Here is a 17746-nt window from a genome sequence, read left to right as displayed (position 1 = left end):
TCAAGGAAGACCTACTATTGAACTGTTGATATAGGTAAGTTCTACAAAAGTACTACTACTTCAAAGACAAACTGGAGCAGCCTCCTAAAACTGAATTTTATAAGGCCCCAAGACCACCAAAACACAGTGGAATGAACCAGAATCTCCCCATCACGTCAGAAATTCTGGTATCTCCAGAACTCTGCAGCCATCTCATCACACTTTTTGTGTGGGCGCGTGTGGATAAGTGAAGACAGATCCAAGATCTTCCTCACACACTCTCAACCAAGCATGAGCCAGAGACACAGCACAATAGTGACAAGCCAGGACACCCGCCTAAGGTGAGCCAGTTCTCCTCAGTGCTGCATCCACACTAACACAATTACTCTGATCAGTTTGGGACCTGCCTCGCTCACTTCGAAAAACTTCCCTATGACAGCTGCTCTGTGCCCAGGCCAGTTCAGAATGGGAGCAGACTAGGTTTACATTCACATGCATGAACAGCAGCAGCCTAAATATTTCCTTCTCCTCTAAAAATCCCAATATGCTTTAAAAATAAAGCAATAAACCTGACAACCAGAGCAATTAGGATTTTTTCCTAAACAGGAGCTGCATTTAATCATCCCCTTTTAAAAAGAATGCCTTTATTTAGAAACATAATATTATTAAAATTCATTTAATAAGTCAATTCGTAACATACATCCAAGTCAAGCATGACAAAGACAGCAAAGTAAGTTCAGCTCCAGTGCTATTTATGAATCTTGCTCAAGAGAAAAAAGAACACTTGGTTTAGGACAACTTCGTTCCATCAAAATCACTTTGTATTAGTTACAATTTTCAGTAAGTAATACTTACATTGCAGTAAAAGGGGTTTACTTGCTTCTTTATTTCATTTTCAGGGTCCATATTCAGTCTTTAGATGATAAAAATACTCTAGGAAAATTGCAGAAAGATTGTCAAACTGTTGTTTTAGCTTCACAAAATTATTTACATTTTTGTCCCGCCTATATGAGGGTTAGGCACATTCCAGCTTTAATTTGTTCCTCGCCTTGAGTTATATTCAACCTTTAAATCTCCAGGCTAATGATCCTATTTTCAACTCGGGAGCAGAACTACAGCATGGAAAGAAATAATTGTTCTCCGAGAGCTTCCCAGGGGAAACATTAACGTCACCAGAAGATTACGCACACCCTGAAACAAAAACTAATCCGGACCATTTCAAGCTTCCCCCTGCTTTCCTGGGATAGGACTGCGCGCAGGGGCTGGGACAGACGACACAGACATTGGGAACAGCCAGCACGCAGCGCCCGAGGCGTGCCTTGGGAACAGGAGGCATACGGCGGGGTTTGGGAAGAGGACACGCTCCCACCCGGACCGCGGGGGCGAAGGAAGGGGGGAGGAAGGGAAGGAGGGTGGGAGGGAAGGAAAGGAAAGGAAGCAGGGAGGGCCCGAAGCTCCAAACCCCACGCCAAGAGCGGCGCCATGCGGGAGAGCGCCCTTCCCGGCACTTCCAGCCCCGCCGGGGGGACACAGACACCTGCTCCCGCCGGAGCCGGGGAGACCGCCGGGCCGCCGCTGCGCCCAACTCACCCCGGGGGCCGGCCGCGGCAGGGTCCCGCGCCCGGAGGAGCTGAGGGCGCTCCCCGCTGCCGCACCGGCGCCTGCCACCGGCCCGTTCCTCGGCGGGATCTGCGTCACGCCAGGCGCGGAAGGGGCGCGGGAGGGTGGCAGGAGCCCGGCCGTGCCGGGGCACGGCAGCGCGCGGTACCGCGGGCCGGGAGCTCGGCGCCGGCGGGAGGGGACGGGGACGGGGCGCGGCGGAGCGGCGGCCGCGGCACCCCGGGCCCTTCCCGCGGCCGCCGCTGGGGGCGCTGGCGCGCAGGCGCGTCGGCCGCCGGGCGCTGTCGGAGGTAAAGCCCGAGCTGGGTCCGCGGCCGCCGCACCGGGGCGGGGATTCCCCATCCCGCTCCGCTCCGCGGCCGGAGGATCGGGATGCAGGATGGGCACGCTGCGCTAGGGACCTGCGTCCCGGGAGCTCCGCCCGCGCCCGGTGCAGGCGGGGCTGCCCACCCCCTTTCCTGGCGCCCGCTGGGTGTTCGCACGCCGCTCCCCACAAAACACACACACACACACACACGCATCTCCCCGCGGCCGCCTCCCCGCAGTGCCGCCGCACCTGCAGGCTCGGGATCGCCGGGGCCCGGTGTCCCCGCGGCACGGCCGTGTCTCCCGCGGGAGAGGCCGGCGCCGCGCCGCCCGTGTTGCGGCGGGCGGGAATCCAGCGCGGGGTTTGCGGGGAGCTGGAGGGAGCGGTGCCGGCGACCTGCGGGCGGGGAGGTGAGGGAGGCGGGGAACGAGGGAGGGAGGGAGCCGAGGGGCGCTTTGTTAGGAGCAGCGAGCGGGGCCGCAGGGTGGGGTTGTCCCCGCCGCCGGCGCCGGTCCCCGCGGGCGCTGGGTGACAGCGGCCGCCCGCCCGCCGAGCCTCCCCCGCCGCCGCGGCTGATGCGCCCGCATCCGCGCCGCAGCCTCCGCGCCCGCCCCGCGGGGAGCGGCCGCCTTTGTGGAGCCGGGACCTGCTCTCCTTCTCCTTCAAGCAGAAGAGGAGCTAGCGAGGAGATAAAAAAAAAAAACAAGCTCGAGTTAATGTTTGAGAAGTTCGGGTGCGGGAGAGTCTGGTAGGATTCCTGTATTATGCCTATTTTTGATGGATTTCAGGCAGTCGTTCGGAATAACAACCTGCGTCCATTACCTTGCTTGCGGGAAGTGCTTTGGATGTCCTCCATAGGTAGTGGGATGACCCGCTTTAAATCTGTGTGTATCTATAGTGTAATATGATATAGATGTATATATATTTTAATACATTTCCGTGTATAGCTGTATAAAATCAGACAGGAGAAATTTGGGCAAAGTACAGTGAATTTTTACTAATAGGTTATCTTTTCTGTTTGCTGGATGATCCATGATAACTATTCATTTGTATTAAAGCATGAGGGGAAAGCACCCAAGAAGGCAGAAATTTTAAAAAATCGGATTTAAACACATTTTCTCTATAGATCTCGTTCATATTTGCAACGTACTCCTAATTACCTGTGATTTCAAGTCTCAAGGTAGGCAGGGTCAGGCCTGGAACACTGATGGAAGCTCGATGAGGAAAACCTAACATTTGAGGAAGAAGAACACTGTTTACTGCTGGGTCTGTCATTCAAATGAAATATAAACCTGTTGTGACTAGTTTGGGTCATTGCATTTCCATGCCTTTCTTTCACCCTCAAACACTGGATGAAAAGGACAGAATTATGATTGATTGCTAATGCTGTTAATTACTGACTATGTTTAAAGCTTCACCTACAATTTAAGTTAGAGTCATAAATTTTCTCTTTACCAATCATTGAATATTTCTGGTAGTAATTCTGTTGGCACTGGTAGGTGAACTTCATTTTTACTCCATAAGTGACCGCAGTTTGCTAGCAAACTCTTTTCTTTGGGTTTGGTTAGTGTAATCTCCTTAAAATTTAGGATAAATCTTCCACCATAACACTTGAAATATTTTTTTTTCTTTTACTGGGCTTCTCTGCTACTGATTGGAGCTTGGGTGTCTGTTTAGATGTGTGCAAGCAAAATAATGCACGTGTGTGACATATTTATGAATATGTGTGCATTTCCTAACTTGTGTAATTTTTTTTCAAGATATTCTTCCAGCAGATTACAGCACATGCCTTATAGTCTTTTAAAGAAGAATGCTGCACAACATTTCACAGTAAAGATGAGGACCTGAGAGATATTTCTGTTATCTTAAAGCTATAGAGGTTTGTGTGAGAGGACAAATACTTAGAACACTGATTTGTTTTAAGGCAAGTTGTGAATTGAGTCATGCCAGGAGAAGATAAATAGGCTAATGTGCTTTCTTACGGCATGTGTCTTGGAGCCTAGGTACCTATAAGAGTGGGAGAAGCTTTGCAGTCTTTGTTTCTTAGAATTTACTCTGCAACTGTCCTGAAGCGCCCACACAAATCAATCCAGTTTGCTGGATGAGCTATACACAGTAAACTACTTTCATTTCAGCACAGGTTCCTACCTGCTAAATAATATCCCAGGCATATGTCCTGGAAGGACTGCTTAGCCTTGAAATGGAAATTCTGTGGGCTTGTGAGAGTCCTTTCTCTCATTTTGCAGAGGAGCCAGTGGGCTGCAAGAAGGTAATTAATATGCATAAAGAAAAAAGAGGTGAATATAAATATATGGGGGTGTTTGATGCAACTTCTCGGTATTCTAAGTTCTCTGACATCTCAGAGTGCTTTCTTGTTCACCTAATTGCAAATGGGCTTTAATACACTGAAGAAAATAGGCTAAGCATGTAAGAGCTTGAGAAGAGTCTTCCAAAACTCTTTTTTTCTATGCAGTAAATGCATTAAACTGTCCACACCAGTTCTTGAGTTCCTTTATATATCCTAGATCATAATCCTGGCTTCTTCACAGAAAGGACACAAGTACAGTGTGTATGTTTAGTAAACAAATAGTAGGAATGTGATTAGTGGAAGGAAAGACCAATATATTCTTCTCAGGGTAGGACCTATATTTCCATTCTTAAATGTTTAGTATTTGAACTTATGACTGTGGATCTCAGATGCTACCACAGTAAAAATAATAGAAGTAAATGATAGTGCGGTATGAAAGTGGTACTTAAGTTTGCTCCACTCATGAAAGATCAGCTTTTATTCTACTACCTAATTTGTTAATATATCAGAAGTCGTATTTGGAAATGTTTTAGATATTTACTGACATCAGTTGATCTCTGCCACTTTGTGAGCTAGATAGCACCAGCATCTGGAATCCACAAGTCCTTGTAATATTGTTTAACTTTTTGAACATAGTCTCCAAAGTTCTGAAAATCCAATTTTTCTAAACAAAGGGATTTTCTAAACATATAATGATTTTTTGTCTGAGATTCTCTCACCTTTTCAAAACTAGAAGTAAGATTGACATGCATCAGTAGAAGGTAGAATCAGTCCTTTCTGATCACACAGAGTCTCCGATCCTGGTTTTTCAGGATCATAAACTACTGGGCCTTGAAACTTGCTGGTGAGGCTGCATTTCATCCCATTCCTTGGTGGAATTGAGGTTAAGATAGAAAACCAGTATTTAGCCCCAAGAATTTCATTTCAGCAGCTGTCCAAAGCAACTTAATGGTTTGGAATGGTGCAATAAGTATGTAAGTAAAATAGATTAGTAGGTAGATTCTATTCCATTATAGGTCTCTTTTATTTTACATATTTTCAGAGTGGTTTCATGGAGAGAACTTGCCAGGTTTCAGTATCTTTGCTAGGAAGTCAATTTCCAGGCTACTTTTTTTTCCCCCCTGATTTGTGTTTTATTTAAGGAACTCCTGAAGCAGCTAGTCACTTCTTTTAGACCTAGACATTGTAATGACTGGTATGCACTGAAAGAAGTTTCTTTGCTTATACCTAGTTTGTTCTGTGGGTTTATAGCTGTTTAAGAATTGCTGTCACCAACGTGGGGAGTAACTTAAGTTTTCACAGACCATAAAAAATAACTTGATACAGTGTGACAGAGGAAATACTGAACCAAGAAACAGTCTTCCTTATGCTCAGCCACCCAGCTCTCTTCCTTCTTCCTCCTTTTGCTTTCATGTAAAATAAACTAGCTCTTCTATGACCAGTAGCACTTTTAAAGTCTGTTGTCCTATTGGTCGTTCCCTTAGTCCCCTAGATCTTGTCTGCTGCAAAAACTTCAGCTTTCCCATGTCCTCCAGACACCAGGATTTGGTGAGAGAGCAGAACTGTGACTATCCAGGACCCACATAGGGGCCAGCTGCCCAGTCAGGATATGCCCGGAGAGAACCCAGTCAAGAGCTGACAGAAAGTACAAACCAAGTGTTTGCTGCCTTTTTCAGTAGGGGTGCAACTTAGCTGCTGACTTGACCTGGACTATTTCTATTCACTTTGCTTCAGTTTTGCTGTTCCAGGCTTTGTTCCACTGTGTCCTCTGTTCTTTGACTCCTTTGCTTTGCTGCTATTATGGTTTAACCCCAGCCAGCAACCAAGTGCCACACAGCTGTTCATTCACTCCTTTCCCCCAGTGGGGTGGGAAGGAGGATCAGAAGAAAAAGTAAAACTTGTGGGTTGAGATAAGAACAGTTTAATAATTGAAACAACATAAAATACAATAATAACAACAATAATAATAGTAATACTTGTAGTGAAAAAGAGAGAGAGAGGAAAAAAACTCAAGAGAAACAAGTGATGCACAATACGATTGCTCACTGCCCACAGGTCTCAGCCAACTCCCTCCTCATTTATACACTGAACATGACATTTTATGGTATGGAATATTCTTTTAGCCAGTTCAGATCAGCTGTCGTGGCTGTGCTCCTTCACAGCTTCTTGTGCACCTGCTCTCTGGTAGAGAAACTGGGAAACTGAAAATCCTTGACTTGGAATAAGCACCACTGAGCAACCACGAAAACATCAGTGTGTTATCAGCATTATTCTCTCTAAATCCAAAACACGGCCCTGTACCAGCTTCAAAGAAGAAAATGAACTCTGTCCCAGCTGAAACCAGGACACCTGGGCTTTGTCATATTTTATGGGCTGCTTGAGAGACCTGCTGTTTTCATGCCAGACTTGGGTTCTCATTTTGATATTATCTTGTCTGTTAGCTTTCCTTATAAATATAAGTAGTTACCTTTACCAAAAGAAATGAGAATAATTGCACATACTAAGATGTTTGGAGGAAAGGAACTACAAGGATGGCACAAAGAAAGTCCTAGCGCAGTGGAGTTAAGGAAAAATATATTGAGAAGGGGAAACCTGATGGTGATATCTAGTGCATCATCAAGGAATGCTATGAGACAAGTAGTAGAAACAATGGGCAAAAGACTAGAAAACTCATTCTGGGAGAGTGCTAGGCTGTTAGGAATATGAACCAATTATCTTATATATGTTGTATCGCTGGGTTTAATGATTAAAAATGGAAGAAATGAGAGCCAAGGCAGCATTTCTGCCCAAAATCCAAAATTAATTTGTGCTATGCAGTTATAGTGGGAAGGAATGCGGAAAAAAGTATGAAAAGATAAAAGAAGCAAAACTACATTTTGTTGCACAGTCATATGTTGTTAACTCAATGCAATACTGCTTTATTCCTTTTTTTTTCCCCCCCAATGGCCAAGAATTCCCTGCTATCAGCTACCCTTTTCCTACTGACTCCGTAAGTCCTAGGCTTGAGAAGAGAGGCGGTTGCTGACGTGGTGTAAGTGTATAGCTGTGGCTGTACTGAGTAAGGCCAAAACTCTTTTTAGCCTGGTCATTGCCTCTCCAGAGTGACCAGCAGCAGCAGTGCAAGGAAGTGCCACACGTGCAGGGCCAGTTGTCAGGGGCAAAGGACCTATACCTTCCATGTGGTTGGCTTCTCTTGCTGCTTCTCAGTATTGTAATACAGGTCAGGATCCTGCTGCTTACTGGGTATCAGCCAGGGGGTGGCTGAGCATGGGGGAGAACCAAGCTGACAGGTCTTTAAGACAACTTCTTACCATCTTTGCTCATACAGTTTTCAAATATTGTGGAGAGAGGGGAGAAATTAGTTATACAAAACCAGCAAGGACAGAAGAAGGTATTTTGTGTATCAAAGGAAACCCAAACATGCTGAAGGTGGCTTTAGAATTAAGCCTGAAGCTAGCGAGGGCTCAATTTTGGACTTTGTTCCTAAGTTCAGGACTTGGAAAACTTTCTGGGAGTGAAAAAGTGCAATGAACAGGAAAAGAAGATATTAAAACAAGATACTAAGTAAATACTAACTATTTTGTATCAAGAAAAATTGTAACAAAGACAACTATTCATTATAGTCTACTTCTGGAACTGTGTATCCACTAAAGTGGCAACACAAACCAGGATGTAATTCCATTATATCTTACCTGATTGTTCCATTGTGTACTCTAGAACTACTCACAAACCATTCTAGAAAATAAAATTAATCAGAAGCTATGCTTAGAGGGTTTTTGCTGAAACAGTTTCCTGATACTGCAACCAGTTCTAATTTGTGTTTGGTTTGTTGTTTTTTTTTGTTCTTTCGTTATTGTTTTCATAGGAATTTTGGCTTCTTGGAGAAACAGTAGAAAATGCAAAACGAAATAATAAAGCCTGCTAAATACTTCTCAGAAGTGGAGAAGAGTGTGCTGCTTGCATTAGTTGAAAAATACAAATATGTGCTTGAATGTAAAAAAAGTGATGCAAGAACTATTGCTCTGAAGCAACGCACCTGGCAAGCACTAGCCCATGAATACAATTCACAGCCCAGTGTATCGCTGCGAGACTTCAAACAGCTAAAGAAATGCTGGGAAAATATCAAGGCACGGACAAAAAAGATAATGGCACATGAAAGGCGGGAGAAGGTAAAAAGAAGTATTAGTCCACTTATAAATACTCACATCGTAGGGAAAGAGAAGATTGCCAGCATAATGCCTGAGCAAATGTACTTTTTGCAGAGCCCACCAGAAGAAGACTCTGAATATCAGCCTGATGCTTCTAGTCAAGGTATAAATGTTGCTGTAATGATGCAAGTAGTATTGCTTTGTATGTCATTTTGCCAGTAATTCTTTTCCAAATCTCTCCACTTAGCTCTGACTGCTGGATATAGAAAAGTAATTTCAGAGCTACGATGTTACAAGGCTCTGTGTATTTCCCTAGGCCTCGGGGAGTTAAACAGATGTTCATCTGTTTTTGACATATCTGCTGCTTTGTTGCAAGCATCACAGTTGCTATCATGCTGGCTTTCCAGAGAACAGTCCCAAGGATATCTTTATCGTTTTTAAAGTATCATTTTGCTGGTGTAAAAAAAAAAAAAGCCACCAGCAGCAAATTGATACACAATTGCCTGCTGCAAGAGTTCCCTGTAGGTCTTTCCTCCTTTGTTTTCAAGGACTAAAAAGAGTATGTAAAGCCCTATTTCACACTGCAGTCCACACTGGAGAATGGCCTTTCTGAAAAAGTTCAGCACTACATTCTTCCTTGTTTGGCAAGCATACATAGAAGGAATAATTCAATACCAGAAGGGAGGGTGGCTACAACAGTTTCTTGCAAATTTTATTATGTCAGGATCTCACACAGAAGACTGTCCTTGCTCAAAAGCCAACAAAAGCTACATTGTTAGATAACATTCTTAGAATATCTCTTTCATAATTGCATTTACTATAATTAATCATTGGGATTTGGATAGGAACGTATTTTGAGACCCTCATTTGCAGTGGTAACTATTCTGTTCCCTGAGTAGGCTCTTTTATTTCAGAAGAATTGGTAGAGCCTTCTCAAAGTTAGAATAATGTGATTTTTTCCTAAAAATATGCACTACTCTGTTTATGACATCTACAGCAGAAATACAGAAAAAATGAGAAGTGTTCTTCCTAGTATTCCCTCAGTCTTTTGATATTCATGTTGATACTGCTTCACCTGACACTCAGATCTTTCATAAAAATATTGCAAGTCACATATGGATTTAGCTTAAATGTCTGCATTAAGGTTTAGCTCCAGGCTCAGCCACCTAAATTTAGGTGTCCACTTATAAGTGGACATCATTTTAGTCTTCTGAACTCCCACTATAGCCATGGAAGTCTTTCAACAGAGGCCCAAGTGGTTCTGTTCAGTCCATTATACCCTTAGTATTCTGTAGCAGAACTGCATTATGTAGTGGCTCCTGTGCATTTCTACTGGAGCACAAGGTTTAGATGCACGTATCAGCAACTTATCCCATTTCTGTTTCTTGAAGGAGGGGAAGAGAATACTATAATCCTTTTTCTTCTTTTGTTTGCAGAGTCATTTGTTGTGTCAAACAGAGAACTTTGTGATGAAGACAAAGAGCTGGTACATTTTCCAGTATGCGAAGGTACCTCCCAACCTGAGCCTTCGTGTTCTGATGTCAGAATAGCAGCAGATAAGAACTACAGAAGTAAAGCATCTCAGGAAAGTGCTCTGAAAAAGATGCATGAGGAAGAACATCATCAGCAAATGTCAATTTTGCAACTGCAGCTAATCCAAATGAATGAAGTTCATGTGGCAAAGATACAGCAAATAGAAAGAGAGTGTGAGATGGCTGAAGAAGAACACAGGATAAAAATGGAAGTGCTAAATAAAAAGAAAATGTATTGGGAGAGAAAACTGCAGACCATTACAAAAGAATGGCCTGTATCATCCTATAACAGACCCTTTCCTAATTCACCTTAGAACATAGAAGGGCAGAGAGTCAGTCTGATTCAGCACATTTATGAGTAACATGCACTGGAAAAAGGGTTTTCTACTGTGAATGTACAGTGACAGGATAGGTGCCTGGCTGATAGTGAACACACTATGACTCTTAATGTTTAGGGAAACAGTGGTATAGACCACCAAGAGGAAAACTGTTGTTCATTTGTAGGTAGTTCTGGTTTGTTTAACTCACAGACATGCACAGTGTTCTAAAATGTGAACATATTTTCCCCTGTCAGAACACCCTTGATCCTTGTGAAATTTAAGGTACTCTGGGTATTCTTACATTGGGTGTTCTGAAGAAAACTTAACAGCTTTAAACATCGGGCTGTAGTGTTTGTTTTGATTACTCTCTGTTCCTATCTACCATTTCCCAAATGAAGGCAAGGGTTGGAGTTGCTCTCTGCTATTGAGACAAAGGTGATTGACAGGTATCAGTTGGATCATTATGCTGAGGCTTAAGAAAAATAAACTAGTTAATATAGTCTGTAACTTATTCTTCATAGAAGATGTGAAAAGGAAGTAGCAAGAGGGCCACTGTAGTAATAGCCCTTTCCTTCTGAAGAACAGTAATATTTTGCAGCTGACTGAGGGAATGGTTGTGGACTTGCCCTCCAGTTGTTTGAGCCTTGAAACTTGAGAAGTTAAAAAGAAGGTGACTTCTTCCTCAAAAGCCACTGTGCTTGTTCTTTCATTTCCAGGCCCACCTTGTATTGAAGTAGCATACCCAAACAGGAGGGTCAAATGCTGCTGCCAGCACTGTGTGCTGTTCACCTGAAGTCATTCTGAGGAGAAGAGCTTTTTAACAATTCATAAAGCTCTCAAAATGCAGTGAGCCAGCCAGTCCATAGGCAAAGTCTCCCTCTATTTTCCTATGCAATACTTGATGGTGTAGCAGCTAGCTTGATTATCTCTCCTTAGCCAGAAGAAAAGACTCACCCTCTTTTCCTTCTCACAGGGTGGGAGGCAGTTCAAGGGAATCATTCCTGTCTTGAAGCACTGTTCTGTTTTGTTCTGTCCTGTGCGTTACAGTGGTGTTTTTCTTGCCTTTGCTGTCAGTGAGGGGTGATGGACATGATTGTATGAAGGCATTCACATGAAGGTCCCCATGGATTTTGAACGTCCAGAATAGTAGATAGTAGGAAAGCACAAATAAAGATAATCCTTACCCTGGCAATCATTTATTCTAGTGGGGCAAGAGTTAAGAAAATGTGAAATGCAGAACCCTGCAAGGATTCGTAAGAACTTCTGGTGTGTGAAAACCTGTTTTACAGGAAGGTGTACAACCATCATTTGAAGCAGTGAGAAAAATGAACAAAACCATAAATTTTCATTGAAAAATCTATCACATTATTCAATAAAGTATTTTCAGATCATGACTCATGAGGGCAAGTGAGCAATCTATTCAGAGTATGTTACAAAGCATACATTCCCAGTTACACTCCTATCTCTTTCCCTGGATGCTCTTTCTGATGGAGTGAGTTCCTTTTGGTTTTGTTTTGGATTGAGTAGGGTATTGTGTTGGTGTGGGAGGGCGTGTGGGTGTATGTTTCTTTTTTTTGACCTGCTTTCACTGCTGGTGATTCATCTTTGCGAGCGCTGCCCTTACCAACCACAGGGCTCACTGTGGTTAGCACTGTGGTACCTGTGCTACCTCCTAAATGTGCTAACACCAGCAGTCATAATGGGAGCTATTTATTGCTTCTCATTGTATATGACAGAGAAAAAAATACACTGGGCTGCTGCAAGTTAAAAAAATAGGCCCTGGGCGAAATCTGAAGACAGATCTTTTTGACCACAAACTCAATATTATTGTAAGTTGGCTGTGTGAAGAAAGTACAGGAATTCCGAAGAAGGATATTGTTCTGGGCACTTTTCTTTTTCTGCCGTACAGAAACACTTTTGGAAGGTATAATCACAGTAGAGGCAAAAGAAAAGTAAACATTTGAGGACCTTTTTGTTCTGAGATTGCATTCTGTGGTCTGGAAATGAGTCAGTTATTTGACTGGTTGTGACAATTATTCAGGCACCATCCAGAAAAAAGAGATAGGGAAAATGTTTTGTCTTAACCAATGATGGGATTCCTTCTGCACTGGTTCTAAGTGAAAGCAATTTGAAACTATGTAGAACGTGATGAATGGAGACAATTTCAGCACTGTGAAAAGGGCAAGAATAGAGACAATCCAGGTCTAGATAGCCCTGTGAAAATTATTAAATAGAGAGGATCTCACAAAATGTGAGATAAGAGTAGCTTGAACTCCTGGAAATCACACCACTGCTCATGAAAGATTGTTTTATTTTTATATTTAAAAATCCTTTAAAATGAGCATATTTTCAAAGTGTACTAAGTGGGCAATGCCTTGCTTCTTGGTATATTTTCTTATTCTGAGACCAAAAGTTAGAGTTCTTAGGCTGAACAACAGATCCTTTTAATTCAGGTTCTATTTAAAAGAAAGAAAATCATAGAAAAAAGATTAGAAAGAGCCAAGAGGAAGATATGAAAGAAAGAATGATCATTACATGCATAGGGGAAGAATGGGAATGTTACACCTAACATAAATTATACAAGACGGTTTTGTGGTACAGGCAGGAGATGGTTCACAGGTCACACAGACTCTTGCTTTCCCATTTGTAGTTGACTGTTGGTTGCTGTGGAATTGGGTGATAGACACAGAAAAATGTAAAATATGAACAGGAGGAAGTAATGTATCTCCTTTCCAGGCTTTGGCTTTATAAAGTGATCAATGTGATGGAATTGAAATTAATTGAGAAATTGCTTTTGCCTTTGCTGTTATTGTTGGAATTACTCCCTCTGGTAGTAGGGTTTATTTTTTCTTGTGTTTGACTTTTCTTGTAAGTAATATAACGATCTCAGACAATATGTCAATTTGTTTCTCTCCCCTTTTTTCTAGCTTACATCATTCAAATACTTTCACATAATTGTGTTTTCCTGTTGACCATTTGGCCAAGGTGTATATGCATATTGTCAAGGTTTTTCCACAGATAGAATACAGCATTATTTTAAGAAGAAGTTGCTATAAAAATTTTTGTCAATAATGAACTTAAAAGGTACACAGGGCAAATGATCCCTGCTTAAGTCCATAACAAAAAGTGTGTACCAGATATGTAGCGGCCATTGTTCTCAGCCTCTATATTCTCATGAAGAGAAACAATGACCTTCCAGACAAGGTGTGGTGAATTCCTTTATGGTCCCCAAATTGACATGAGCCTAGCTCCAGTTGCTCTCTTTCCTTGGAGGTCATCTAATTCGTTGCCTAGTATAATTTTTTTCACTTGTTGATTTTTTTTCTCCTTACATCTGTTCCCCTTAGTTTTTTAACCAGCAAAATGAGCAGGGAGTTTCATTCAGAGCTATATGTTTTACTCTTTCCTTCCTCTTGCCCAGACTGCCCATATCACAGCATTTGAACATGGAATGGGTGCTCCTTCCCCTTCCACAGAAAGCATGGTTAGTTACCTTTTCCACACAGCTGCCAGTACATTCTGGATTCTGCACACAGGCTAAGAAGCTGAGGATTTTGAAGAGAGGTTAGTATTGAGAAAGGTCTGTATGAAGAAGAGCATTTTCTCCATTCCAGCTCCATGTAATTTGGGAGGACAGTCTGTGACCAGGAAGTCATTCGTCAGGACCAGAGCTATGCAGGGTGCTGAAGCTGTGTAAGTGGTTCTGATTCTTCCTAGTCCTGCAGAAGTTAGGTTTGAGGTTTCCTGGTAAAAAACTTCCTTCTTTCTCAGTAGTTGAAGAGTCTCAGTGGAATCCTTTCACAGGTACTTCCTCAAATGAAAAGTCTTACCATGACAAAGAAACAGCCCATCCTGCCATCTATTCTACTTCTTTCACTGCCCAGGCTGCTTTATCACTGGAGCAAGGGATCTTGCTGCTTGCCACAAATCCTCTCTCTGAAGCTCCTTCCTGCACTGCAGAGATGTGTTTAGCAAGGGCTGAAAATACAGCCCAGCCCAGCCACTGCTCAGAGAAGCGATTCTCACAGTGTAGGTACACCTCGTGTGGCTGAGCTCAGCACTCAGATTTTGGGCTCAGCACTCAGACTTCGAACTCTTGCTACTCAGGGTCACAGTATTCTCATTGCAGCCCTGTGACCAGAGAAAGCTCAGGGCTACCTTTTTCTGAGTGTGCAGCTGAGTGTGTTGTGCTGAATTTTGTTTAATGAGCATTCATCTCTGTGTGTTTCCAACACCAAAGTTTAGCAGTCTCACAAGGATATGCATGATTGCATAGGTGTTTTTCAATGATCTTTTGCAGATATATTGTTTTCTGGTTGTAGTTACAGTTGCTTTTATGTGTCCTTTTCCTTCTTCCCCACTTTCATTATAATGTTCCAGTTTTGTTCTGAATCTCTGTGGTTACAGTCTGTACCACCACACATTTGTGTAGTATCACATTTTCAGGTATTTTTCTCTTTATGACATTGAAATAATAAACTGCTACACATTTGTATTTTGCTACTCTGTGGGTAGGGGAATTACATGTAAATCCTAAATTAACATCTAATTGATTTTTTTCCAGACAAGTCCCTCACAAGTAGTCCTGTGATTTCATATTTTGAGCTAGCTTGCTATTTTTGAAAGACTGATGCACCTTAGTTGCTTTAATAAGATAATTACCTGTATTCCCACATTATTTTTCTGTTTCTTCTCAAGACAGCTGACTGTATATTCACATATCGTCACTCTTCCTGAATTTTGTACATTTGATAGAAAAGAAATGACCATTTGTTGCCATCTATAAGAATACGATAATGTATTTTCCAGTGAAAGCCAGCAGTGATCTCTGTTTCTGGTATCACAGATTGACTTCTGTGCTGATGATCAGCTTGATTCTGTTATACCTAAACAAGGTGCACATAGAAATGTGGACAGATTTCTGGACCTAAAACTAGAGCTATAAATTAGAAATGCACTACCTGTGACTCTGAACATTTTACTGTTCTGGTGGTGAAGGAATTAGGCATCTGACAACATTGTTAGTCATGTTAATAACAAATTACAAACTTGCAGAATCAAAAAAAAAAAAAAGGCTGGTTTTCAGAATGAGTCAAAGTGAAGACAGCTCTTAGCTGTCCCAAGAGGTAACGTTGTCACACATGTCAAACAATTTTTCCTCATGGTCTTCACTTGTCTTTCCTTTGAGACTCTGGACACCTCTACCACAGCATTCACAAGTGCCTGACAATAAGAAAAGTAGCCACTTTCAAGGAGGAATCCCACCAGAGTTATTAGACCTCACTCTTTGCAAAAGTGAAGTTGGACAATTTTCCAAGACTACATTATCCAGACACACATGCACAAACACTGTGGAAAACCATATGAAATCTGTCCAGCATGTAGTCTGCCAAATGGCATAGGATATACAGCAAGGAAAAGGAAAATGTGTCCACTCCATGGCTGTGGGTTATAAAACCAGTGTATTCAGGAGATGTGTGGATGGATCTCACCAGATGGCCAACCTCTCTAAGAATCAAGAAGGTTTTTTGCCAAATATCTAGTCTGTCAAAACAGTCCCACAACAAAAGCAAAAGGAACAAAAAACCCCAAAAAACTTAAGCACTCAAACAGCTAGAAGCAATCTGTTCGCTTCTTGGTGGAGAGGTGGCTAGATACAAAGCCTGCACTACACATATATGTATTTAGGGAAACAAGTCTCTATTTTAACAGAAATAAAGCAAGATAGATTTGTAGATTGTCCTTATTTTATTTAGGTCACCTTTTAAAAATGTTGATTGAGATTGTTTGTTTTCCTTTTGTTGTTCAGTCCAGCTTCAGAATAGTTGTGTTCTTCAGTCTCTAACCAACTGTTAGAGCACCTCATTAATCAATTTTGTTTGGCAAGAGAGTTGAAGTAGGTTTGTATTCAGCACAACTTGTGATTAATTGTATTCCACAAATCTTCAGATATTCCTTCTCAGCTATAAGAGGCTGTTCTTGGAGAGACCTGAACCTGAAACTGGAATTATATGCCTATTTAGTAGTAATTTATTTTTTATAGGGCACTTACAAGTTGCCATATGAGCTGCTCAAGCTCTGCCCATTATTTGGTCACATACAAATTCCTTTTCTTTTCTTAGAGTTATGCCCTGAAATTATGTACTAAGCCACAAATGGACCAGCTGAATTGCCCATATAAATTCTTGCCACACATTCTGTGTCACACTGTAATGGAGGGAGGATGGGGAATCCTGCTTCTGTTTAATTGCAGAGTTTTGGAATTTGACCTGTTACTCTCACCAAAGTTTTGCTAAAAATTGTTTTGTTCTGTTTGACACCTATGTGGTCCCACTGATCACTCCTTCAGCACAGTGAATTGCTTGGCTTTATAACTACTTGAATTCTAATCCCATGGATTGTGTGAAGTCTGAATTAACACACACAGCATAAAGTCCATTTATTTGAAAAAGATCTTATAAATACTGAGACTCTCAAAAGTGCAAATTAGGGAGGTGATGTGATGAATTTGGTATTTAAACCAGGGCAGAAATTTTGGCAGGCTGGGAGTTATAAGTGCTGACCTAATAGAGAGGTTCAATCTCTGCTTTGGGAACAGTAATATCCAATACAAATATTGCCTTACCTCCAACTTTCTGTCTAAAATGAGGCATAATGAGAAGTCCTTGCCAAATAAAGCAACATTGGTTTCCAAAATGCGCTTAATTTGCTTTCAATTGCTGGCCTGCATGAGGGCTCTGAGGCTGGAATAGGCGTTCTGTTGCACTCTGTTGGTGGCTGAGAGCATAGGAAGGCTTCCCACACTGATTTTATCCTGTTCCCCTCAAGTGCAATACTCCTGCTGGGATGTACTTAGCCACACGGTGGTGCCAGTTGAACCACGGCAAGGTGCTCACATTCTCCAGTTGTCTGGCATATTTTCAGATTACCAAATCAGCAGGGGTGGATGTATTTGAGTAAAAAAATAAGAGGTTTTAGTCAGCAGGAACAACCACCATTGCAAACTGTATTCCTGAGGTGCCTTCTAAAATTGATAAGGTGGCAAATTTAGAGGTGTAATCAATAAAAGATCACAACGGTACTTTGTCTCAGCCAGTTAAAACACCGTGTTATGGGGTAAATCTTGCTTTTACTCCTCTATTAGACTGATAAAAGACTGAAATAAATTGCATACTTCCAGTTTACATTTCCACAATCCCACTGAAGCCAGCACATTTCTCTACACTGTTCAATGGCCTTGGTAGATGAGTGTTGATCTCTGCTCTCAATCTGGTCCAAATGCCACAGCTGCCAACTCTACTTCTGCAAATCCAGCAAAAGTGCGCTGTCAGGGAGCCAGGCTGAGAACATCAGATGGGCAAAAAGACTGGCTTAAACTTAGGCCCTTCTCTTATACCCAGCATAGACACAAGTGGCTCAAACCCCACAGCACAGCAAACTTAAACCCACATGCTGCCACAGCTTCAAACACAAATAAGGACATAGTAACAGCAGTGGGCAACTTCAGTGATCTGTAAAAATGGCTTTAGGTG

General features: G+C 42.2%; 2 protein-coding genes across 9 annotated transcripts in view; one reads left to right on the top strand and one right to left on the bottom strand.

Moving 5' to 3' along the window:
* The window catches only part of LOC138104914 (uncharacterized), a 20776-nt gene extending 18540 nt beyond the window's left edge, over nt 1–2236 (bottom strand). Inside the window, exons 1-2 of one of the 4 annotated variants that reach the window (XM_069004253.1) lie at nt 2156–2236; nt 835–912 (exon numbers count right to left, since the gene is read on the bottom strand). In XM_069004253.1, the coding sequence (XP_068860354.1) occupies nt 835–885 (51 nt within the window). In that variant the 5' untranslated portion in view covers nt 886–912; nt 2156–2236. Of the gene's footprint in view, nt 1–834; nt 913–1569; nt 1815–2155 lie in introns of those variants that run through there. The other 3 variants (XM_069004255.1, XM_069004252.1, XM_069004254.1) reach the window with 3 other exon arrangements.
* MSANTD3 (Myb/SANT DNA binding domain containing 3) lies at nt 2236–17746 on the top strand. 5 transcript variants are annotated; one of them, XM_069004261.1, is made up of 4 exons: nt 2365–2654; nt 8080–8383; nt 8477–8525; nt 9799–17746. In XM_069004261.1, exons 2-4 carry the CDS (start codon nt 8111–8113, stop codon nt 10206–10208), a joined length of 732 nt encoding a protein of 243 aa, XP_068860362.1. In that variant the 5' UTR covers nt 2365–2654; nt 8080–8110; the 3' UTR covers nt 10209–17746. The 5 variants fall into 5 exon arrangements, with proteins under 5 accessions (XP_068860361.1, XP_068860362.1, XP_068860357.1 ...); XM_069004259.1 differs by lacking the exon at nt 2365–2654 and adding exons at nt 2661–2764; nt 3667–3785 and having other exon boundaries at nt 8080–8525; XM_069004260.1 differs by lacking the exon at nt 2365–2654 and adding an exon at nt 2236–2316 and having other exon boundaries at nt 8080–8525.

This window comes from Aphelocoma coerulescens, chromosome 2 (genome assembly GCF_041296385.1).
Source record: "Aphelocoma coerulescens isolate FSJ_1873_10779 chromosome 2, UR_Acoe_1.0, whole genome shotgun sequence".
Taxonomy (NCBI): Eukaryota; Metazoa; Chordata; class Aves; order Passeriformes; family Corvidae; genus Aphelocoma; species Aphelocoma coerulescens.
The sequence above is the reverse complement of the archived record's forward strand: the minus strand, read 5'-3'. Positions and strand labels throughout refer to the sequence as shown.